The 25,854-nt window shown below is 42.1% G+C and overlaps 1 protein-coding gene across 1 annotated transcript in view; it reads left to right on the top strand.

The window, feature by feature from the left end:
- Nucleotides 1-136: 136 nt before the first annotated feature.
- Nucleotides 137-25,854, top strand: part of DDX1 (DEAD-box helicase 1) — a 43,925-nt gene continuing 18,207 nt past the window's right edge. Inside the window, exons 1-15 of the mRNA XM_032779000.2 lie at nucleotides 137-248; nucleotides 3,162-3,213; nucleotides 5,250-5,313; nucleotides 6,968-6,997; nucleotides 7,777-7,873; nucleotides 8,721-8,768; nucleotides 11,309-11,392; nucleotides 11,708-11,791; nucleotides 12,279-12,355; nucleotides 14,110-14,182; nucleotides 14,274-14,350; nucleotides 20,950-21,064; nucleotides 21,693-21,831; nucleotides 23,281-23,341; nucleotides 25,519-25,617. Coding sequence (XP_032634891.1) covers nucleotides 233-248; nucleotides 3,162-3,213; nucleotides 5,250-5,313; nucleotides 6,968-6,997; nucleotides 7,777-7,873; nucleotides 8,721-8,768; nucleotides 11,309-11,392; nucleotides 11,708-11,791; nucleotides 12,279-12,355; nucleotides 14,110-14,182; nucleotides 14,274-14,350; nucleotides 20,950-21,064; nucleotides 21,693-21,831; nucleotides 23,281-23,341; nucleotides 25,519-25,617 — 1,116 coding nt within the window. The 5' untranslated portion in view covers nucleotides 137-232. The remainder of the gene's footprint in view (nucleotides 249-3,161; nucleotides 3,214-5,249; nucleotides 5,314-6,967; nucleotides 6,998-7,776; nucleotides 7,874-8,720; nucleotides 8,769-11,308; nucleotides 11,393-11,707; nucleotides 11,792-12,278; nucleotides 12,356-14,109; nucleotides 14,183-14,273; nucleotides 14,351-20,949; nucleotides 21,065-21,692; nucleotides 21,832-23,280; nucleotides 23,342-25,518; nucleotides 25,618-25,854) is intronic.

Raw genomic sequence — 25,854 nt, 5'->3', positions numbered from 1 at the left:
GGCTCGGATTAGGCTCAGGATTTGGGTCATGAGTGGAGACCCAGTCACGGTTCAGGACAGACCTGGTTTGGGTTGTTTGGGGTTCAGGTCGGACTCACTCGGCCCGGGTGACTTCCGCAGCCGGAACCGGTGCGGTCTGGCCGCGGAGCAGCCCGGAAGGATAAAGCGCGGGGACAGGCTCTGGGCGCTCTCTGCAGCGGGCCGCTAACGCAGCAGTCTGCGTGGCGCCGAGATGGCGGCTTTCTCCGGTATGTGGCAGCGGGGCAGGGTGCGGCAGGGGCTGCTGCTCGGAGAGAGAGTCGGGGGCAGGCGGGCTCACCAAGGGCCCAGCCAGGAGCCCCCGCCGGGGAGGGGGCCGACAAGGAGCCGCAGACTCCCTGGTTACGTGGTCCCCAAGGGAGCCGGGCGTAGGTGTCGCCGTCCCCCGAGGGAGCAGGCTCTGCTCTGTCTCAGGCCTGTGGCGCTGGGGCAGCCCGCTTTCCTCGCCGCGCTTCGCGCAGGCGTCTGGTGTCACAGACTGCTACCCCCGAGGTGGGGGTGGGGATATGGGGTAAGAGCTTGTAAGTGGAGTAAGAGAAGTCGGTATCAGTAACAGCTGCCTGTAGGAAAGTGTCCTCTGACGAAGTGGGTATTCACCCACGAAAGCTCACGCTCCAAAACGTCTGTTAGTCTGTAACGTGCCGCAGGATTCTCTGCTGCTTTTGTTGGAAAGTGCTGCCACTCGCTGCGCGTTACGCTAGGGCGGCCCCTTGCCTCTGGGTTGAGGCTAGCCAGATTTCTTCACCCATAAGGGCCTAGGCCAGGCTGGCTGCTGCCAGGTGTAATAGTCATTTTATTTGCCTTGTTATAAATTAGTGTTAGTTAAATTAAGGTGGTAGCTTTTCACATAGCAGTAGAAGGGCTGTGAGTTTTTCAAGGACCTGCTCACTATAAGAGGTTATACCATTTAAATATTTGTCAGATTCTCTCCGCGACCCCCCACCACCACCTCAGTGTTCTGTAAGTGGTGTTTCATGATTGCTGAATTGCACACTACAGTGGACTGTAGCTGTTTTTTATTTTATACTATTAGGTGTCAACCCCTGGTTTGAGAACCCTTCCAATACATTAAAATACATAATTGCATGGAATCTTAAAATATGGTTATGCTGACAGATGAAAATTATCAAGAAAAACAAAATCCTATTCACAAGAAGACTTGATATTTGGTACTTCACTGCAGAGATTTACTATAGACTCCTTCAGGACTCTCCTGTAATGCTAACTGTATCTTTGGACACAGTGGAATAAATCAGAAATTCTTCTCCATATCATGAAAGTTTCATAACTTTAATCTAGCAATTAGACATAATGATACAGAGATGAGGCCAAAATTTCATGACTTTATGATGTACTTTATGATGAGAGTTTAGCTTGAAAAATCACATCTATTTTGAGAGCGGGGGGGGGGGGAGACACCTATCATTGCTATTGTGAAACCTCATTACTTGAGAATGCCATGTTGTTTATGTGGTCTTCAATTATAAATTTCAGATTAGAGTTAAACTAGATACAATAATTATAGTGCTTTGGTACAGCTTAGCATAGCCATTCCTTGCAAGGAGTTTACACATCTTTCTTGAGTATTGTAGTTTGCCTCAGAATTCCCGCATCAAGTTTTGTGTTGAAGTAACTAACAGTCAGAAGTGTGAGCAGGCAACATGAAAATATAGTTAGAATTTCAAATTGAGTGCATTTTATTTAACTGTTCAGGAAATTTGGGTCGGTCCTTTTACTGTTTGAAAAAAATGTAGACTATTCCTATTTTTTCTTAAATAGAGGTGCCTTGGTTTAAAAGGACACTAGTAACTTAAACATAGTACTAAAATATGAAAGTGGCTTACTCAAATATCACAGTGTTGCTGAGATGCAACAATGTTTAGAATAGTTCTATAACTTAGTGTTGAGGGGAGGGAGACTTTTTTGGCTGCTTAAGTGTCATGGTTGGGTCAAGACTAGCCTACTGTGAACCCCCAATTAGGCAGACCTTTCTCTTCAGATAACTATCTATGCCTCTGATTCTTAGCCTTGGAAAGTTGGGGCACATTCCATGTTTAGATATACTGGAATTAAGCACAGAGCACTTGCATGCAAAGAGGTGGGCCAGCAGCTGAAGAATCAGGTTAACAATATGATGCAATCAACTGGTTTGGTTAGATCTTTGCACTTCATTCACCTTATTGAACTGCATGAGGGAAGGTAATAAAGTCCATCCATCAATTTGAGTTTGCCGTGTTCGCTTGTGCATAACTCATAATCACCGGACACAGAAATTGGTGTACGTTCTGATTTTTTTTAAACCCTCTGTAGCAGAATTGGATGTGGGCAAAAACTTTTATTAAAGAATTTATTTCACACTGGCATATCAGAATTGGTAAACGCACTGCAACTCTGTTCCTATCTTTATGCTGGAGTAATGAGAGTTGGGGACGTGAAAGAAAACAGACCAAGCATTGTGTTGCAGGGATGTTTTTTTTTCATTTTGGCAGTGTTACTGTAAAAATACTTTACATGGAGCCTCTGTTGTTAGTTTACATTTACTTGGACAAAGCCACTGTAGAGTGATGTGATATGGTGTTTCCTATTTTATGGCTGAGCACCCTTCAGTAGCAGTTCTCCTAGACTCTTCTGTCTTGGCACTTTTAGTACTTGCTATAGGAGGAGTGAAGTTCTGAATTCTAAAAACCTGATTCCCTATATAACATTAATAGCTTTGCTCCTCAGAAAGTAACTTCCATCTCTGTTGTAGTCAGAGTTGAGATTTTGGAGCATAGAAAAATTCTACCCTCTGATACGCACACGAAGTTCACATTGATGTCCAGGTGGAGATGCACTTGCACATCAAGGGTAAAATTTGGTGCTAACAAAGGTGGGGCCAAAGAACTCAGAATCCTGCCATCTTCTCTTTACTTTGTCAACCACAACAGAGGAAATGGACCAAGTAGCAAATCTGATGCAAAACATTTTGGTGCGAAAGAAGAGACAGTACTGTGGTGATGACAAAAATATATAAACACTTTTTTTTCTTTTTGAACTGCATGAAGGGTTGGCATTTGAAAATAATGCCATCAGACTTATGATGAGATATCTAATGCTGTTTGTTTGTTTTTTGTTTCTGATAGAGATGGGTGTTATGCCAGAGATAGCTCAAGCTGTGGAGGAGATGGACTGGCTGTAAGTATGAGTGTTTAGATATCTAATAAGCAGGAGATCACCATCAAAATTTGGTCCATCAGTGATGTGTAATTCAGATTCTGAAATATCCAGTCTCTCTCTTCACTTAACAGCAAAGATGCATGTGTTTTCCGCATCTTTGGTTGCATCTCTTGTATTCCTTTTATCATGAATGACTGAAAAATCTGATAAATGTAATTGCAGAGCTGATGTTAGCCAGGTTGGGGAAATCAAGAGTAAGGTATTGATTGTAGCCAATGTTATGATGCCTTTTCTCTGCAAAAAGCTTTTTTTTCCGCCTTCTTTTCATTGTACTTATGGTGAGCTTACGGAACCAGATGATTAGTATATCTTAATCGCTGAAGGTAGTGGTTTTCAAACTGGGGTTTGATGTTATGCAGGTCACTTTCTAGCTTGTCTCAGGGTACACTTCGAAATTAGGTTGAATTTATAGAAGTTGTTTTTTAGAAATCGTTTTTAGAAGTCAATTGTGTATGTCCCCACACAAAATGCTCTAAGTACATTAAGTTGGCGGACTGCATCCACAGTACTGAAGCTAGTGTCAGCTTCCGGAGCATTGCACGGTGGGTAGCTGTGAGTAGCTATCCCACAGTTCCCACAGTCTCTGCTGCCCATTGGGATTCTGGGTTGAGATCCCAGCGCCTGATGGGACAAAAACAGTGTTGTGGGTGGTTCTAGCTACATGTCATCAGTCTCCTTTCCCTCTGTGAAAGTAATGGCAGACAATCATTTCACGCCTTTTTTCTTGGGTTACCCGAGCAGATTCCATACCACGGCAAACATGAAGCCTGCTCAGCTCACCGTCACCGTACGTCTCCTGGGTGGTGGCAGACGTGGGACTGCATTGCTACACAGGCAGCAGCTCATTGTCTTTTGGCAGCAGATGGTGCATTATGATTGGTAGCCATCGTCATCGTATTTCTGGGTGCTCTTTTAGCCGATCTCTGCAAGATCAGTCTGGGTGCTTGCAGACATGGGAGTGACTCAGCCAGGTCACTGTCATCTTCCGCCAAGCATCCAGGAGATGACAACAGCTAGCAGTCGTACTGCACCATCTGCTGCCAGCCCAAGATGTAAAATATAGATTGATCAAAACAAGAAATTGACCCGATTTTGTTTTGTGAAATCAGCGGCCTGCTAAACTCAGGGATTTGAGTTCAGTCCTTGAGGGGGCCATTCTGTGTGACAGTTGTTTGTGTTTCTCCTTAATGCAAAGCCACCCCTTTTGTTTTTATTTCCCTGTAAGCCATGTTGTCAGTCACCCCTCCCTCCGTCAGAGCAACGGCAGACAATTGTTTCGCGCAAAACCAGGTGAGGAGGTGACAGCAGCGCAGTAACGAGAGGGACGTGGTCATAGACTTTTCACAAAGTATGGGCTGGACAACGTGTACATCATGCTGATGAGCTCTGCAAACACCCTGGCCAAACAGGAAATGAAATTCAAAAGTTGGCAGGCCTTTTTCTGTCTGCCTGGCCAGTGCATCTGAGTTGGGAGCGCTGTCCAAAGCGGTCACAATGGAGCACTCTGGGATAGCTCCTGGAGGCCAATACTGTCGACTTACGTCAACACTGTCCCAAATTCAACCCAGCACGGCCAATTTCAGCGCTCATCCCCTCGTCAGAGGTGGAGTAAAGAAATTGATTTTTAAAAGCCCTTTAAGTTGGAGGGGGAAAAGGGCTTTGTCGTGTGGACGGGTCCAGGCTTAAATCAAAGGAACTCTGCTAAATTCAACCTAAAGTCGTAGTGTAGACCAGGCCTCATTCTGCTGCCAATGAAGTTGGATGGTTGCATAATTGTGACTTCTCCCTGTTTCCAGCTTTTAGTTCAGTTTTCTTTGACTACATTTCCGCTTGTATGGACAAAATTCATACGTTGCAGGTTTGAACACTTCAGGACACTGATTAAATTGGTTAATTTGATCTCCTTTTGCAATTATAAGCTTCCTATAAACTGATATGCGAGGAGACTGACATTTTACTTTGTTAGCTCTTGTTTAACACTGAGGGTTTTGCAGTCTTCCCACAGATATTCAAGCTGAGTCTATCCCATTGATTCTAGGAGGTGGTGATGTGCTTATGGTATGTATGTTAAACTGTTCAGTTTACAAGAAATAAAATTCATGGCTCTACAGTTTTAAAATTAAATGTACAGTAGATGGATTATTTAAATCTAGTAAGTAAGCACTGAAACTAATTTGGAGCATATTTCGTGAAAACTTAGTTACAGTATGCAGTTAATCTTTATCAGATGGTATAATCGAACAGTCCATTTACTCAAACTTATTTTTTTATGTTCTATGGATTGTATTGCAACACATCTGTGTAAAATTGTGTTTAATTTAGAGCTGTCAATTAATTGCAGTTAACTCAGTGATTAATGCAAAATAACTAGATTAAAACAGTTAATCAGTTTTAGTCACACTTAATACTAGAATATCAATTTAAATTAATATTTGGATGTTTTTCTAAGTTCAAATATATTGATTTAAATCCCAACATAGAATACCAAGTGGTCAGTGCTCATTTTATATTCATTACAAATATTTGCACTGTAAAAAAGATGAAATTGTATGAGGTGAATTAAATACAAGTACTATAGTGCAATCTCTTTGTTGTGAAAGTACAACTTAATGTACAATTTTTTTAATGTAAAACTTTAAAGCCTACAAGTCCACTCAGTCTGTCTTCACGTACAGCCAATTGCTAAGACAAACAAGTTTGGCTACATTTATGTGAGATGCTGCTGCCCACTTCTTATTTATGTTAAAGACATAATGATGCATTAGTTTACTAATATTTTTGGAGCTCTTGCTCTGAAACGGTGAAACAAAAGAAATAATAATGGAGTCATCCTTTATCGTATTTTGTATTGTCGAAAGGGCACAAAGAATATAGGATTTTTTCTTGTATTTTAGAAAGCCAAAGGGAAATAAAATTATTATAAACTTAAAAGGTGTCCTCTTAAGACACCACTATTTTGGGTATTTTTTTCCTTGGGTTTTTAATTTTTTTTTTTTTGTAATTTTAAGTATTCCATCTACCTTTAAATTGATTAAAATCAAGCTTTGAAGTTATTCCTTAAATTCACACATCTTTAAAGAATTCAGAGTGCTTTAATACTCTTATTTCTGGATAACTAAATGTTATGTGTTGTTCATCCTGCTCATCCACACAGTCCCTCCTGGGTACCTTCAATAATATTACATTACACGCATGCAGTTGCTTTCATCGTAAAGGACAACAGAGCACTTCACAAACTGCATGCATGCAGTACAACAATATTGAAAAACAGACACCTTGAATGTCAGACAAGCAGAAAAACAGTACATAGCAAATTACATTACAGTGGAGGGAGAAGCAATTAAACAGTTGCAGCTGAGGCAATATTTTCTTTATCATGTGCTCAGAGACCCTTCTCTTTGAGAACACTTACATCATAACCAGACCAGTACATTAAAAATGTATGTTAAATTATGTTAAAAAAAAAAACACACAAACAAAAACTAGTCAGCAGCACCTATAATCAAGGAAGAGCAGAAAGTCTATGGGAAATGTTAGTTTCTAGATCTAACTTACCTGGAAAGCATTTAACCTATACTGATGTGTATAGAAACTTAAAATAGTGAAGACACAAATTCAAGTGAACATACTATAAATTTTACAACTATACCAATTATTTTATTATGGAGCAATATTTAATGTAGCTTCTGAAACTTTTTTCCCCTCCCCACAGGCTGCAGAAACTGGGAGTGGAAAGACTGGTGTAAGTAAACGGGCTTAATTTGAGTATGTAGACGAGGGTGAGCGGGAATCCAGTTTTCAACTGGAACACCTAGTTGAAAAGGCACACTGGCTGCTCCAGTCAGCACCGCCAACTGGGCCGTTAAGTCCGGTCGACAGTGCTGCAGCGTAATGCCCCTCCTCTGAGCACTGGCTCCGCAATCCCATTGGTCGGTTCCTGGCCAATGGAAGCTGGGGAAGCAGTGCCTGCGGGCAAGAGCAGTGCGTGGAGCCTCCTGCCCAACGCCCTCCCCACCACCAGCTTAGGACCCAGACCTACTGGCTGTTTCATAGGCCCATGCAGTGGTGGTGCCAGGACAGGCACCCTTAACTTCTCATTTCTGGCCCCATCCCAGAGCCTGCACCTCCAGTAGAGCATTCACCCCACCCCCTTCTGCACTCCAACCCTCTGCTCCAGCCCAGTGAAAGTGAGGGAGGGTGGGGGAGAGGGAGCCACCAAGGGAGGGGGGATGTAGTGGGCGGGGCCTAGGGAAGGAGTGGGGCTAAGATGTTCAGCTTTGTTCAACTAGAAAGGTGGCAACCCTAGTGTAGACTAATATAATTCAGATGTAAGAAGTGTGTCTTGGTGTGTTGCTGTGTTTGTTTACATAAGAATTTAACATTTCTATTAACAAATACAGTGGTTTACAACTAGACTAGATAGCTTTGATTTTTTTTAAACAAAGATTGGAAGATCATTTATTTTTTGTGGCCTAACAGTTGATGTATTTCTTCAGTATCAAAAGAGCTCTGTATTTTTAGGCTTTCAGCATCCCAGTTATTCAGATTGTTTATGAAACACTTAAGGACCAGCAGGAAGGCAAAAAGGGGAAAACAACTATCAAAACTGGTGGGGCAGGTAAGTCTGTTCACTTAACTACGTAATTCTTGTGGCATTTGAAATGTTAGAACGAAGTATATTCAGTTTCATTTCTCAAGTCATGTTTTAGTTAAAATACAGCTTTTTTAAAAAAAATTTGGTCATTTATTTAACCAAGTCCTATGTATACTATGTTATACAAAATGTAGCGATTTGTAGGGATGACTTTAGAACTGTCAGTGTTTATGTTGCAACAATTTTCTATTTCCAATTACAATTTGAGCTCCAGTTGCGCTAGGGACCGTTCAAGTGCGTTGCGGGGGGGAGGAAATAAATGGTACTGCTTGAACCACCTTCATGCATGTGGAAAGAACTTGTAGACCTAATTGCCATGGAATTTTGTTTTTAAACATTTGTTTTTAGTGGCCAGCTTAAACCTTCAAAATACAAGATCCCTTTTTATTTTAGTATGTGTACAAACTCTTCACAAATTGATTTCATTCTGCATACACACACACATCTGAAACTTGACTTGTTACAGCTGTTTCTGAAAGATACACTGGATTATAGATAAAATACCACCAACTGGAATAGTACTGTAGTCAATACAAGATATCTAACAAGTGAATACTCAGTGTACACAGCAACAACATTCAAAATTCTTTGTTTTTAAGAGTATTTTCTGTATGAACAAAACCATGACAAAAAGCCAGGAGGTTTGTAAGATCTGGGCCTAACAGTTCAAGAACTTATTCTCTGACCTGAAAGGCAGTAAGACCATGTACCAAAATACCATTCACTTACGTATTTACACCTTGTAAATTTTTAATGCTAGCTGTACTGACTGTCCTTATTAGTGTTGTGTGTGTGGTTATGTTTTAAATAGTGCTCAACAAGTGGCAGATGAACCCATATGATAGAGGATCAGCTTTTGGTAAGTTGTCATCTTAATGCTGCAAGAGTGAACAACAAATATTATTAAACTGTAAAATGCAGTCTGTAAATAGAGGTATATGCTGATTTTTTTGAATGTAACTGGAAATAAGACCTAGGCCTGCATCTTTAACTAGTGAACGTAATTTACCGATTTCAGTGGACTGCTTAAGGGCTCCAAGGTTCTGACCAAAATCTGTAACTGCTTTTGGTATCAGCTGCAGGGCATGGACTGGGGCATGTTTGAGTATTGTATGAGTTTTTTTTTATTGTTACTCTAAATATTAAAAGTCAAATTAACTTGTAACAGACTGTTTTCTCAAACAGATTTACAGAAAGCAGGTTGGATATAGTGCATGGGGAAACCTTCAAAATTTATAATTTAATCTGAAGAACTTCATTTTAGACACACAAAATTGAAACTGTTAATATGTACTGTGACAAAGTTCCTCCTCTACCTTGGTGGGTCCTGCGCTTATTGGCAGATTTGTTCACCTCAGTGATCTTCCCTTCTTGTGGAACCCACAGTCTGGGTCAGCTCCTCCTGTGTCTGATCAGGAGTTGGGAGGTTTGGGGGGAACCCGGGCCCGCCCTCTACTCCGGGTTCCAGCCCAGGGCCCTGTGGATCACAGCTGTCTATAGTGCCTCCTGTAACAGCTGCATGACAGCTACAACTCCCTGGGCTACTTCCCCATGGCCTCCTCCAAACACCTTCTTTATCCTCACCACAGGACCTTCCTCCTGGTGTCTGATAATGCTTGTCCTCCTCAATCCTCCAGCAGTACACTCTCTCACTCTCAGCTCCTTGCCTTCTTGCTCCCAGCTCCTCACACACGCTCCTTCTCCTCTGGCTCCTCCCTGCCTGACTGGAGTGAGCTCCTTTTTAAACCCAGGTGCCCTGATTAGCCTGCCTTGATTGGCTGCAGGTGTTCTAATTAAAGTAGCTATCTCTACTGCCTTCTAGAAAGATCTTAATTGGCTCCAGGTGCCTTAATTAACCTGGAGCAACTCCCATTTGGTTACCAGGTACTAGGGATTTGTTTAGCCTGGGGCTAACATACTTGTTTCTCAGTACTTTACTGTAGCCATCTGGCCTTGCCCCATCACAGTACCAATTCAGCAATATTAAGGGGAAACTAATGAAGATCCAATAGTTTGTGAAATGTGGACTAACAATACAATATTATCTTTTCTAGTCCTGGAGTGGTATTAATAAAATAAAAATGTTTAAAAAGTTTAGGCTGCCTATCATTAAGAGGGTGATTCTTTCCATGATGAAAGATGTTAAATCTTCCTCTGAAATCAGGATGACGTAGAACCCTTCAGGATATCAATTTTTATATCAGTGATGGCTGAGAACTGATTTTTAATAAGGTAGTAAGAGTTCGTTATCAAGACCAAGGAGGCAGAGTTTAGCACAAAAGGCTTTAAGGCAGGTGGTGCTTATGAAATGTGAGTACAACAGTTGCCCACATCGGATCTACCATATGGCAAATCCAGTGGATGAGTTAAGTAGTGAACATGATCCTTGGATGCATAAGCAGGTGAATGTCACGTAAGAGTACGGAGATATCTTCTCTGAACATGGCATTAGGGATACTGGTATACTGTGTCCTGTTCCGGTTTTCACACTTCAAAAAATGATGTTCGAAAAGCTGGCAAGGGTTCAGCAAAGAGAGATGAGAATTCTTAGGGGTTTGGAATCATGCCTGTGGTGAAAAATTTTTTTGTTTTTGGTTTTATACCAAAGAGTAGGTTAAGAGGAGCTGTGATCAGTCAATAAGGTTTATAAGTACCTGATTTCTGATAGTCTATTTCTCTGCTTAATCTGGCAAAAAAACAAAGGCACAGCATAATGACTTCTAGTACTTGGAAGATTAATCTAGACACATTCAGACTAGAAATAAGGTGAAAAATTTTAACAGCAAGAGTAATTAACCCTTGATAAAACTTGCCTAGGAGTATGGTGGATTCTCCAGCATTTGAATCCTTTTTAGTCAAGACTAGAGCCTGGTCTAAACTACAAAATTAAGTTGGTTTAACTGCATTGCTCAGGGGTGTGAACAGTCCCCACTCCTGAGCAGCATAGTTAGACAGACATAATCGAAGTGTAAACACAAGGTTGATGGAAGAATTCTTCTTAACTTCCACCTCCTGAGGGAGGTGGATTACTTACACTGAGAAGCAAATCCCTCCTGTTGGCAAAAGTAGTCTCTATGCTGCAGCACAGCCATAGCATTTTAAGTGTAGTAGACATACCTTGGATATTTCTAGGTAACTTCTGTTTGAACTATGGCATATTATGGACTTAATGTGGAGATTACTGGCTGAATTTCTCTGGCCTGTTATGCCAGAGGTCAGACTAGGTGATCATAATTGTAACAGCAATTATAATTTGCTCTTGTTGAAGATTGAAGTGTCAAAGCAATGTTAAGATACATTCCTGCCCATAGCATTTCTTCACAAGCTTTTCATATAAGACTGAATCAAGTTTCTGTCTCTACTCTAAAATGTAGAAGTTCATTGTTTTGTCTCGTTCAGCAATTGGAGCAGATGGTCTGTGTTGCCAAAGCAGAGAGATAAAGGAATGGCATGGATGCAGAGCAACTAAAGGAGTGACTAAAGGTAACTATACAACATTTAAGTATGCATTTTGAAAACAATGAGTTTCTGAAACCTGAATATCTTTGACTTTCTACCTTGTCGACTATCCTCAGTTTAAGTTGGCTGCGTTCAGAATAGTCACTATGAGCCAATGTACATTGACCCAGATCCATACTCTTAAACAGATCGAAGACCTTAAGAAGAAATGTACTTTTGCATATTCAGGTTGTTTTACAATTATCTTACCAAAAAATCCTTCAGTCTTCCTCTTGAAGTAACCAAGCTGAACTACTTTGATGAAACTGAAATTTAAATGTTGTATGTGTCTTATTTTAGGAAAATACTATTACGAAGTATCTTGTCATGACCAGGGCTTATGCAGAATTGGGTGGTCCACTCTGCAGGCTTCACTGGATTTGGGTGAGTTTTCGTCATAAAATAGAAAATTCTGAAGTTCAGCTGGTCTACAGGAGTTGATATCACAGAGGGCATATAATCTCCTGCTCCAGTCTTCTGGAGAACAAGTAGCGGGGACATTGCATTGGAGGATTGTGGGGATTCCATTGGAGGGGGAGCAAGCCCATGGATGTGCAGCTCTTTTCATCCAAACACTAAGCAGGCAGGAAGAGCTCTGACTATAGAGGAGATACACTCTCTAATTTTCTGTTTCTATTTTCATAGTTTATTAGCATGCTGACTTTTTTCAGTCTCTACTCATCTACATCTTATCTTAAGAGATGGTGTTCGAGAGTGCACCAAGGCAATGAATTGTTTAAGAGCAAGTGTTGTTCCCTTGCATGATGGCAATCCAAACAGTTGGGTCTGACATGGTTTGAGATGGTAGTGAAAAAGGATCTGTGAGCTGCAACCTGAACAGTAACAATGATATTGTTTAACTTGAATTTAGGCACTGACAAATTTGGCTTTGGCTATGGTGGAACTGGAAAGAAGTCACACAACAAACAGTTTGACAGTTATGGTGAGGTAAGCTTCAATCATTAAGTGGCTAGAAATGTTATTTGTAGTAAATAACAGCATCTGTTTTAGAAATTAAAATATTTCTGTTAGCCACATACTGTACCATGTTTATAATATAGATTTTGCTGCTTTAAAAACCAGGCATTGAATTAGCACAAATCTGGAATTTGTTATTTACACAAACATACTGACCCAACATGCCCACATCTTAACTTACAGCTATGTACAGAGTAAAAAATTGTCATCTCCTGGACTTATTTCTGGGGCTTTTCTTTCTGTTATCACTGGTCTCTATGCAACTGACCTACTTATGGGTATTAACAATCACCACAATGAGGACCTTGTATTGCATTGAGCAGTGATTAATGTGAAACAAATTCCTTACCTTATTGCTTCACTTACTGCACCCTTTTTATCGCACTATACCAATACAGTGAAGTAAGTCAGACCTAAACCTTTTACATCTTAGCTGTTCAGTTGAGAATTGTGTGTTTCGTTTCCTATTAAAACTGGTCTTTCCTCTTTCCTGTTTCTGTTCAAACCTTTTTGAAATTGTAGTTAAGGAAGCTTAATTCCTATTTGAATTCCTCTGATTCAATTTATATGAATCCAAGTAGCTCAGCAGAAACCCAGTTTTAATAATTATCTTTAATATTATTGGTGAACTGTCCAAAGCTTATGCATTGCAGCTGTTTAAAAAAATATTATTTCTGATTACTAAAATTGAAGTACTCTATAATAACCCAAGGGTGATTGAAGAGGTGCTACATAAACATCTTTCAAAAATATTAAGTGCAATTTTTTTTTTTTTTTTTTTTGTCTTGTGGCAAATTGCCAGTACTGTTCTGCTGGGTCTTGCACTTTCTCTTCTCTGGGGTAGGTTCAGGGTGCTATTGCTTGCCGTCGAACCGTTCTTAATTACTCACTACAGTGTCCTTGGAGGAGGGGAGTGGAGAGGAGGAACCTGGCCCGCCCTCTACTCCAGGTCCTAACCCAGGGCCCTGAAGGTTGTGGTGAACCACCTGAACTAGCGGTTCCTTCCTCTGGGTTACTTCCCTCTCCACCTTCAGCTTGTGGAAGGGCTTCTTGCCTCCCTTTACACAAGCCTGGTGCCCTTTACCTAGGGTTTTCTTCTGCTTCACAATCCACTGCAGCCATCCTCCAAACTTCTCATTTCTCTCATCAAACTCTTCTCTTCTCTTCTGCAACCTGCACTCTGCTCCAATCAACCTTCCTCCTTCAACTCCCACACTGTCTGACTGAAGCAGGGTTTTATCACATGACTGGATCAGGTTCTAGTTAATCTAAAGCAAACCTTCCTCCCTTGGCAGGGAATAAGGCCCCCTGCTAACACTCTCATGCTGCCCTCTGGCCATGCTGTATCACAGTCTGTATAAGTTAGTATGTACATAGGCTTACATGTTTGTCATAAACTGAGATTGCTTGTCTAATCCATATTTAGTGCACTTCCACTCAGACTTGAATCTAATCCAAAATATATTTTTGGTTTTATGAACAAACAAATTATGTGAAATCAAACTTTCTTGTAATGTTAAGATGCCGATTTCATCTGTTAAACACACTTTACAGGACAAGTGTGTGCTGCTCAGAGAAGAGGTGTGGGTGGTTTTTTGTTTTTAAATCACAATTTAAAATTGTATCTGCCTTTGAAGTATTTGGGTCAAACTATGAAGATTAATTTTTTTAATACAACTACTCTAAATCAGTTTGTTCTGTTCTCAATCTGTCTTTCATTGTAGGAATTCACTATGCATGATACAGTTGGATGCTATTTGGATATAGACAAAGGGCAAATCAAGTTCTCTAAAAATGGTAAGTTGTGATTTAATTTTTTTCCTTTTCTCTTTTTGACAATCTAACTGAACATTTCACCCTAACTGTGTTGCATGTATTATGTTCTCAGGGAAAGACCTTGGCATTGCATTTGAAATCCCACCACATATAAAGAGCCAAGCACTCTTTGCAGCCTGTGTTCTGAAGGTAACTTAACAACCTGTCAAATATATATATCTCATATATGAGAATTGTTCCAATCCAGTTTTAAATATCAAGTATTGATATTCCATAACTACTCTTTATATAAAATCTTACGCATTCTTGCCTCAGTTACTATCTCCACCTCACTGGCTACCCCACCCCTTGCATCTTTTCTATCATCAATGTGCTGATGAAGTTTCCTCTCACAGAAGTGGAGTACTGGGTGGAAGGATTAGGGTTTTAACTTTCCTCAGATTCAGTAAACAAATTAGTGTAAGTTTGCATTTTGCAGTGTTAAACGTTTAATTGTCTCAGCACTACTATCTTTTCCACCCACTCTAACACAGTTCAGTGACTTAACAGTTAAGAATTGCCAGAAATGCTAGTGTATAATGTGGATGAGTTAAGGTTCTTAGCAAAATAGTCTTTTTAAATTCTCAACCCTAATGTTACAACAGTGCATTAGTGTAGCATTCTTCACTAATTTATTAAATAAGTTATAATAATCAAAAGCACTTATGATGCCTGTCTAATGTATGAGTTCCCTTTAGTGGAACTTTTCAGGGCAGTCAAAGACTTAAAGGTATGATTCACTCTATTGATGCAGTACTACTCAATGAGTCAGGCATGATTAAAATATTGAACTTCACAAAGGGCCTAAATCGTAGTTAAAATTGGAGGCATGGATTCAGAAGAAAACCAAGATCTTAAACGCCCCACAAGTAAGAGCAGGAAGTAAACAGATGAATCCAAACGCTCCATCAGATCATTTATGTTCAACTTTGTTTACAACTCACTTTTGGGGAGACATGATTTTTAAAAAATGAAAAAGCTTTACTATGTTATGTTGCAAAGTTCCTCCTCTACCTTGGTGGGTCCTGTGCTTATTGGCACATTTGCTCACCTCAGTGATCTTCTTCTCCACAGTCTCGGTCAGCTTCTCCTGTGTCTGATCAGGAGTTGGGAGGTTTGGGGGGAACCTGGGCCTGCCCTCTACTCCGGGTTCCAGCCAAACCAAGTCCTGTGGATTGCAACTGTCTGTAGTGCGTCCTGTAACAGCTGCATGACAGCTACACCTCCCTGGACTACTTCCCCATGGCCTCCTCCAAACACCCTCTTTATCCTCACCACAGGACCTTCCTCTTGGTGTCTAGTAATGCTTGTACTCAGTCCTCCAGCAGCCCACCCTCTCACACTCAGCTCCTTGCACCTTTTGCTCCCAGCTCCTCACATGCACTTCCTCTCCTCTGGCTGTCTGACTAGAGTGAGCTCCTTTTTAAACTCAGGTGCCCTAATTAGCCTGCCTTGATAGGCTGCAGGTATTCTAATCAGCCAGTCTGCCTTAATTGGTTCCAGCAGGTTCCTGATTACTCAAGTGCAGCCCCTGCCGTAACTCAGGGAACAGAAAACTACTCACTCAGTGACCAGTATATTTGCCCTCTACCAGACTCCTGTACCCCCGCTGGATGCCAATAGGACCAGACTCCTGTACCCTACTGGTTTGAATCTGTCACATATCCCTCCCCCCCTGCTCAACACCAAGGGGTTGGGCAGCTTGGGATGCCAGATAGCAATGCCAGTGGCTTGTCATGTGCACTGTGATGGCTCCCTGCTCTGTGTTCCACACGGAGCTGGAAAGGTTGGAGGGATAAGAACCATCTGGTCACCCTTGTGGTGTTCTCTTTGTCTCTCTTCAATGGATGCAGCGAAACATGCTCAGGCACAGATTTGTCCTTGTGACCGACCAAGTAGTAGCGCAATGCTTCCATGGCCCATTTTACGGCGAGGCACTATCTCTCCACCACTGCATATTTTTGTTCCCTCAGAAGGAGTTTCCTACTGAAGTAGAGAATCAGGTGTTCCTCCTCCCTGACCATCTGTGATAGAACGACTCCGAACTCTACTTCTGATGCATCTGTCTGCAGGATAAATTCCTTGGTGAAATCAGAGGCTATCAGTACAGGGTTACTGCAGAGGGCAGTCCGTAGGTCTGTGAATGCTTCCTCTGCTGTGTCAGACTATCTTACCAGATCAGGTTCACTGGCTTTTACTAGGTCTGTCAGGGGGCTTGCCCTTGTGGCAAAGTGGGGGATAAATCATCGGTAATACCCCATTACACCTAAGAATGCCCAGACTTGTATCTTGCGACATGGGGCCAATTTTGGATGGCTTCCAACTTGTTCACTTGGGGTTTTACCAGACCTTTTCCCACAATGTAGCCAAGATATTTGGCCTCCGTAAACCCCACGGCGCACTTGGCAGGGTTTGCTGTAAGGCCAGCTCACCTGAAAGTATCAAGGACTGCCTCCACCTTCTCTAGGTGGGTTTTCCAGTCTAGGGTATGAATGACCACATTGTCCAAGTAGGCAGCAGCATAACTAACTGTTATGCGGGCGTAATAGCTTGTCCATGAGGCGCTGGAAAATAGCTGGGGCCCCATGTAGTCCAAAAGGAGGACAGTATATTGGAAAAAGACCCTCTGGTGTACAGAACGCAGTCTTTTCCTTTGCGTCTTCGGCAAGGGGAATCTGCCAGTACCCCTTTGTCAAGTCTAAGGTAGTCAACTACCGGGCATTACCCAGAGGGTCCACTAGCTCATCTATGTGAGATATGGGGTATGCATCGAAGTAGGATACTTCGTTTAGTTGCCAGAAGCCGTTGCAAAACCTTGTGGTGCCATCATTAGTTTGGGCACCAGCACAATTGAGCTGGACCACTGACTGCTTTTATTTCCTCCCTTTTGGCCGCTGGTACCCAATGGGGCCTCGTTCTGGCCCCAGGGTTCGTGACGATGTGGTGATATGCATCAGTTGTTCAACCCGGTTTTGTCGAACACATCTTGGTTCCGGAAGATCATTCCGACACCACCTTCTTCTGGTCTGGTGTTAAATCGGGAGATACTCTCTCCTGTTTGGAAGGATTGTTTTCCTGGGTTAGGTCTTTTTGGACAGTTATGCATGCCTCTTGTGCATGCCAGGGTTTCAGAAGGTTGATGTGATAAACCTGTTCTTGTTTTCAGCATCCTGGCTGCGGTACCTTGTAGGTTACTTTGCCCACAGGTTCAACCACCTCACAGGGTCCCTGCCACTGGGCCAGAAGCTTGCTTTCTGCCATGGGTACCAACACCATCACCTGATCCCCTGGTTGGAACTGTCGGACTTCTGCCTGGTGATTGTAATGGGTTCTCTGGGCCTCCTGTGCCTTTCACAAATGTTCCTGTACAATAGGGATGGCCCGGGCTATCCGGTCTTGCATCTGTATTACATGTTCTATTATATTTCTCCCCTCATTGGGTTCCTCTTCCCAGATCTTTTTGGCGATATCTAGTATGCCATGGGGGTGATGCCTGTATAATAACTCAAATGGGGAAAACCCAGTTGAGGTCTGAGGTATCTCTCGGATAGCGAACATAAGATAGGGTGTCCCAATCCTTCCTGTCCCGACTTACCACCTTCCTTATTATAGCCTTGAGGGGTCAGTTAAACCTTTCAGTCTGCGGATGGTAGACTGAAGTTCTCAGGGTATGTATATGAAGCAGCGTACAGAGGTCCTTCATTAGCTTTGACATAAATGGGGTTCCTTGGTCTGTTAATATCGCTTTTGGTACCCACGCTTGGGCAAAGATCCCCCTCAGCTCTTTGACTATTGTTTTTTAGAGGCTGTGTTCCGCAGGGGGACGGCTTTTGGATAGCAAATAGCATAGTCCAAAACAACAAGTATGTATTGGTGGCCCCGAGCCGTCTTCTCCAGGGGTCCCACTGGGTCCATGGCTATTCCCTCAAAGGGGACTTCTATGATGGGAACGGGTACTAAAGGTGCCCTCAGGTGGGGACGGGGACTGTGCAGTTGACACTCCGGGCAGGACGCACAGTACCTCCACACTTCTTCATGTAACTCGGGCAAGAAGACCATTGGGGGTAGGAGACTCTGGCACGAATCCACCACAGTGGCCCCCAAAAGATGACTGAGCAAGACTTAATACAGCGTCTGGTGTTTTGAGGTACTAGAGTCTGCTGTACCTTCTGCCCCTGTATGGTGCAAACCCCGTGTATAAGAAGATTTCTTCTTAATATGCAAGTGGGTCCTGGTCCCTGGTTTTCCTTCCACGGGGACTCCATCTATTCAGTCACCTCCTTCAATGTCTTTCCGTATCCTTGGGTCTTTCAGCCTGGTCCGCATCCAAACTTCCTCTCCTGGGGCTAATCGCCAAGACTAGGGGCCCAGTCTCTGTTCCTTACCTGGTTCAGAAGCATTAGGGTAGGGGGTCAGACCTCAGTGCTTCTCCCTCTTGGGTGGCCTCCTCGGTTTCAGCGCTCGGTCCGCTACTACTGAGAGCGACCCTCTGCTTTGAAGTCAGTATTAGGTTCCCAAGGCCCTTAACTGCCCTTTCCTTTTCGACTTTCTACCCCTGTGGGAATGGAAAATAATCTGGGGAATTTCAGAGAAGACTGGGGGTTGACAGTCTACGGGCGTGTGTGTGTCCTCACTAACTTCAGGTTCCCTCTTTCCTCCAATCTGGGAAGAAGTGTCAAACCCTGGGAAAGTCCCTCCCTGTGAGCCACTGGGTCGATGGGGTTTAGGGACACTAACCTGCTTTAACAACCTCGTCGTGTTCCCTGAATCTTCGTTTTTTTTTATATGGATGATGGGGTGAAACCAACTGTCCCATGGAACATTATCCATACGCTTAGCCCAGCAGCTGATACACTTCACGAGCTCCCAAGACAGTCTGATGCACTCTCAATTCAACAGTTGCCATGTCTCAACCATGCTTTATGGTCTATATGTGGGTTAGTAGCACCCACAAGGTGGTAGGGAGCATTCGGGTCTGCCAGTTTCCCAGGTTACACTGCATAGGCTCCTCAGCATTGGGACACTGTGCAGCATATATCCCCACTCTCCGCAGGCATAACATCTGTATGGGGCCTTAGGGCATTTCCTGCGTCTCATGGTTACGCCAGTCTCTAACATCACCGATCCTCTTCTCCCTCAGTGCTCAACTCTTTGGCTTCTGGGGCCTTCAGCCCCTCTCCTTTTTCACCTGTGATCTCCTGTTACCCAGGTCACCTGACTCTAGGGCTTAGTGCTGCTATATTTTAACCTGGGTGCTTTTCCTGTAATGACGGGTCAGCTCCCTTGCTGTCCTTTCCTTCTACCAGTGCAACAACTCATCATAGGTGGGCGGGTTCGTTGGCCTTACCCAGACACGAGTCTGCGGTAGTCCCTCTATGTATGGTCGATGACCCAGAACCTCTAATATCTCTTCGGACCCGGACTCCGTTTGCAACCAATTCCATGTGGATGGATGAGGTCAACAATTGGGACCATGGAGGTCTTTATTCCTGGTACCTTCCCTAGGCCCGCACTTGCGGTCCATTACCCAGATCTGGCCAGGATCTCTTGCTTTAGCTGAGTTAGTCTGCCTGCAGAGCCTTCAGGCAGATCAGTAGGCCTCTTCTGCTCCCCACACAGGAATGGGGCAAGGATGCCAGACCACTGATCTCAAGCGAGCCTCCCATAGGGCGTCCTCTCACATGCAGAACTTATGCCTCTACATTCATCGCTCCTGTCGTCATTTTCTGTAGACCATGGCAGGCCCATATGATCAGGTCATCAGCGAGGGATTAGTCTCTTTGCTGCAGCAGCCACTGGCTCCATGTTGGGCGGCTGCCTGGACACGGGTAGCCATCTGTTGGGCCGCCATATTTGTATCATGCCTGCCACTAAGTCCCATTGTGGTGGGAAAAAAAATAAACCCTCTACTTTTTTTTTTTTTTTTTTTTTTTTTTTTTTTTTTTTTAAACCCTTCTCTAGCTGCGCTGTGCACACCAAATCCACCTCTATCCCAGTTGTGACCAAATTCCCTCCTCTGCCTGGGTGGGTCTGCACTTATTGGTAATTTGCCACCTCAGTGATCTTCCCCACAGCAGTCTGGTGTCATCTTCTGTGTCTGTCAGGGCAGTGGGGAGGTTTGGGGGACCCAGGCCTGCCCTCTACTTCAGTTCCAGCCTAGGCCCTGTGGATTGCAGCTGTCTATAGTGCCTCTGACAGCTGCATGACACTACAACTTCTGGCTACTTCCCATGGCCTCCTCAAACACCTGCTTTAGTCCTCACACTGAACCCCCCCCATTCCTTGGTGTCGATAACGCTGGACTCCTTAGTTCTCCAGCGAGCACACCCTCTCACTCTCAGCTCCTTGCACCTCTTGCTCCAGCTCTCCACACACTCATCTCCTCTTTGGGGCTCCTTGCCGTGACTGGAGGAGCTCCTTTTAAACCTAGGTGGCTTGATTAGCCTGCCCTTGATGGGCTGCAGTGTTCTAATAGCCTGTCGGCCTTAATTGGTTCTAGCAGGTTCCTGGTAACTCTACTCTATCTAGTGCAGCCTGCTGCTCTGGTCACTCAGGGAACACGAAAACTACTACCAGTGACCAGTATATTTTGCGCCCTCTACCAGACTCGTGTACCCTATTGGTTTGGATCTGTCACAGTTACTAAAGCTTATGGCTGACTTCCACAGAAATTTTTTTATGGAAGTGTTAATAAAAACAGTAGATATCTAGAATTAATGTCAATGTTTTGTGAAACTTATTTATTTCAGAATGCTGAATTGAAATTCAATTTTGGTGAAGAAGACTTTAAGTTTCCACCAAAGGATGGATTTATTGCTCTTTGCAAGGCTCCTGATGGAAATGTTCTGAAATCGCAGCACACAGGTATGTTTTTTGGGGGGGATAGTCTGGAGACTAAATAAAGGGGATTTTTCAGAAGGGCTTTGAATTGACCTGACTGTGCCAATTAAAGACACTTGATGCTTGACCGTTGACTTCAGTTGAAGCAGAATTAGGGTAACATAGAGCACTTTTGCAAATCTCATCCTGAGTCTTAACTCTGTATAGTCTAATACTTAATGTGAAGTTGGCATTTTTAGCTATTTAGTCTATGGATATCCAACTCCTAATGTATGGGAATTCAACTTATTATAAAAGGACACCCACTTCAAGAACTAGCAATTTTCCATTAAAGGATGAGCAGTGAATGGCTCATGTTGTATGAGTAATATGAACATTTGTCTTGACCTGATTTGTTTTTGAGTGGGCAATAACACTTTTTTTTTTTTCAGTTCAAAATGTACATCTGGAGGTCAAGTCTACTAGCTGCAGATGAGTGAAGTTGTTGGCCATAGCAATGATTTTTGTTTTAATGGCGTAAATAAGTCCTTTAAAAGTTGCATTCTCAAGGTTTTTTGTTTTTAACTGGGGAAATCTGGAAAATTATTTCTAACAGTGAATTTAAAGATGTGAAATTTAACTTTCTCTCAACTGCAAATGTTTTCTTCTCTAGGAAATGCACAAGTGGCTCAAACAAAGAACCTTCCTAATGCTCCAAAAGCATTAATTGTGGAACCATCCAGAGAGTTAGCAGAACAAACTTTGAACAATGTAAAACAATTCAAAAAATACGTTGATAATCCTAAATTAAGGTAACATCTCTTCTAATGTTATCTGCAATCCAGGTAACAGTCCAGTTACTTTTGGTCTGTATGGATGATGACACAAGTTATATGGTTTCAGGGTCAGCCTTAAGATTCATGTGTCCTCAAGATGCAGCAGATGGAGGGGCGGCAGATTGTAGAGAAGAAATTAGGGGGATAGTTGCAGCATCAAGGCTAGATCATCAAACAGTTGATATTTGTTTAGGCCATCTCTACCTGATGTGGTGTGTGGTTTTTGGGGTTTGACCTCACGTTGTCAAAAGTTATATCTAATGCTCCCTTAAGTCTGAAAAATGGAAGAAAGAAAATAAGTAATCACAGTATCATAGAACTTTAGGGCTAGAAAGGACCTCAAGGTCAAGTCCAACTTCCTGCTCTGAGGCAGGACCCAGTGTACCTAGAGACCATCGCTGAGAGCTGTGTTCGTACTTCTTCTCACTGCAGACTAAAGCAAAGTAGGTATTAAGTACCTCAGCGTTCTTAATGCCATCATTAGCTCACATTGTTTTGCTTTCTCAGGCTATTACAGTACCATTACAAATGAACTAGTACAATAGACCTATGTTTCTCTTGCTCTAGTGGGATTAGAGCAAAGCCTCTTGGTTTGTATGTGGATGCTCATTGTGCTGGTGTTGGTGTGGTTTTAAGTCCGTTTTTTTACCTACAAAATATTTTGATCAAATGAAACATTAGAAATCTTAAGACTACAATTCAGTTCCCTCTTTTTAAATGTAGAGCTATAAGATTTGATTAGTGTGTATAGCTCACTGCATTCATAATGATGCATTTGTTTCCTGACTTCTGAGAACATAGTTTAACATGCTATAAAAAATTATATTGTGTACATTTAATCTTATACATCTCTTTTGAAGGGATAGGAATACTTAGTGCATTTGTCACTCTCTTGTAATTTCACTTTTTTTCCAAACATTTTTGCTACTGTTTGAAATTCATGCTCCTGGAATTCAACAAAATGATTCACATTCTGGTCTTAAATATGTGTATATGTATTGTAGGCCACAATTTTGTCCAGTGCTGCTATTTTTTCTTGATGCTTAGTTTAAAACAAGTTAGTATGTTTGTTTTTGTTTTAAATTATCAATCTCTTTAAACGTATGCAGTGTTATAGCTGTCTTAGTCCCAGGATATTAGAGAGGTAAAGTAGGTAAGGTAATATCTTTTTATGGGACCAACTTCTGTTGGTGAGAGAGACAAGCTTTCAAGCTCAGACAGAGGTGAAAAAGAGCCCTTTAATCTCCTTAAACACAGTTCTCTAGCATGAGGTTCATATAGATAATGGTGTACAGAATACCAGGCCAGCTGGTTGAGGACTCTGTTGTGTATATACAAGGACTACAGGCTGGAGAATAAGATGTCTATAACATACAAATATAAAAATTTCAAACACTTGGTTTCTTATTTTCTGTTCTATTTTAGGGAACTCCTAATTATTGGTGGCGTTGCAGCAAGAGATCAGCTTTCCATTCTGGAAAATGGTGTAAGTTGTGTTCTTATCACTAACTGAAAGTTTAAAGTTGTAGTGTTCCGCAGCCCAAATTCCTGACAGCGTTGCACTCCGTATAGCTTCTGTAAGTCTGATCAAATTAAATGAGTGGTATGTTGCCCAACTACTGTGGTATTCTAGTGTTTATTTCTCTTCAGACAGAGAAATTGATCAAATTAAGCCAGGTAAGGCAAATAGTTTTTAATTTTGTAGTAAGCCTGTTAACTTTGGTCATTCAGTTCTGAAACTTTTTTTTTCTCCTCCCAAAACCTAAGAAAATGCATAGTTGGAGCTGTGTACCCAATATCTAAATGTGTACACCACTTTTCAGGAATTGTGTTCTGTCTCTAGATTAGTTTGGAAACTGCATCTATTGTGTTTTCACAAAAAAAATCCTAATTTGTCATTTCCTTCTTCTCCAAAACAGGGAAAATAGGAAGGAGATATGAGGAAGAGTTTCATTAGATAAGCTTGGCTGCCATGCTATTGTTTGTAATACCTATGTAGACCATGGTATTACTGTAACACTAAATAGCTTTTTGCTTTGGGCATTGAGACACATGGACCTGAAAACTTACAGCCTTAATTGGGTGTCTGGAAACTAGAAGAACTAAACCTGGTGGGGTGGGGGAATACAAATCTTTATCTTTTGTAAGAAAAGCTGGTGCATTGATCAGTAGGGTAATTCATAGACCAGGACAGAATCATATCACCTCCAGCCATAATCCTGTCAGGTCTCCTAAGCTAAGTGGCATCCTTCTTGTCAGGGATACATTTAGGGAAAATACAGATACTGACGGAAATGATTATTTTCTTTCTGGATTGGATCAGAACCTGAGCCCCAGCATGATGTTCAGTAGCACAATGTTTAAGGTACCATCTTTCAGATGAGTTGTGAAAACCAAGGTCCTAAGCACATACAGTAATTAACAGTCCTATAGCACTGTTGTTATTGGTGTCCTAAAGATATATTCTAATCTATACTATGCTTTACTACCTGCTTCATAGATTTAGTAGAAACTGTCGTCGTTTTCATCTCTTCAGACATAAGAGATTTACAAATTAGAATCCTCTTTCCGGTGCATACTAATAGATAGATGTCTAACATTTTGTTTGCTAAATGTTCCCTGCAGTCTATTATTCATTTTCAGTCGTAAGCTTTTGTTCAGTATGTCTGTGCCAACCTGCTACTGTTTGACTCCAGAAGTGACTGCAATTGATTTTTTTGCAGATGGGAGAACAAATCCCATATGCATCTCTAAAGTGCATTAGAGTACATTTTGGCTTTGGGCCTAGAGATAACAGCGTCATTCATTACTCCACCCTGATTCATCCCCTGAACGCCATCCATCCTGCTCACTAAACAAGGCCAGGGTCCTGTGGCAAAAATAGTGTGTAATCATGTAATTAAATACTGTATCATATAATGCATACATACCGGGTGGGGGAATAAGGTTGCACAGGCAGCCTTAATGCTGGCTCTTCCTGGCATTTGGATACTTGACTTTGCAACCTTTTAAATTAATAGAAATTCCATTTTTGGAGGGGGGGGGGGGGTTTATCCTGTGGGTTTTAAAGAACGTGTTTGGACCCTTAGAGGCCACAGCAGACCTTCTCCACTTAAGCAAATGGAGGAGCTGGTAGCAGAAGTAGACTGTTATCCTCTAATTTGGATCAGCCCCTAGAGGGGGATGCAATGTACATTTTATGAATGGGTTTCACAGGTATTTGCTGACAAGCGTATAGAGACTGAACATTCTTGGGTTTAATTTCAGGCTCTGTAGGGGAGTGTGCTCTATTGGCTATAGAGCATTCTGCCCTAGTGCTATCATCTGGTGCCCCATCCCCCCCATATTACTCTCATCAGCATTCAAACAGATGCTTTCTCCTCCTTTTCCTTACTTTCATCAACCTTGTTGTCTGAAACAGCTGAACCATTGTAGCTGAAATGTTCAAGATATTCAGTGTGAACCAGATAGTGGGAATGGCAAATTTCAGTTGATACTGTTAAAGGTTGGCAAAGTTTTTTATAAGCAACTGAAAACTGGGTCTTTTAATGGGAAGAGTTGTGCTACCTTAATTGCGACACTTGGCTCTGCATGCAATTTCCTAAATTTAGTGTTAAATTGTGACTTGCTAAATGTACTTAAAAACCCTTTTATATTTCATAGGTGGACATCGTTGTGGGAACCCCTGGAAGATTGGATGATTTGGTGTCCACTGGAAAGCTTAACTTATCTCAAGTTAGATTCCTGGTTCTTGATGAAGCTGTAAGTAAAGAAAATAACTAATATTGTTTGTAAGAACAAAACTTTGCAATTTGATTTACTGTTAGAAGTTAGATGAAGTTTTCATTGCCCTAGAGTTAAAGCAATTATTTATTTAAATACATTAGTTGACTCATAGACTCATAGGTCAGAAGGGACCAATATGATCATCTAGTCTGACCTCCTGCACAAGGCAGGCCACAAAACCCTACCCATACACATTTATAACAACCCCTAACC

Source organism: Chelonoidis abingdonii, chromosome 3, assembly GCF_003597395.2.
Source record: "Chelonoidis abingdonii isolate Lonesome George chromosome 3, CheloAbing_2.0, whole genome shotgun sequence".
NCBI classification, from domain to species: domain Eukaryota; kingdom Metazoa; phylum Chordata; order Testudines; family Testudinidae; genus Chelonoidis; species Chelonoidis abingdonii.
The sequence above is the reverse complement of the archived record's forward strand: the minus strand, read 5'-3'. Positions and strand labels throughout refer to the sequence as shown.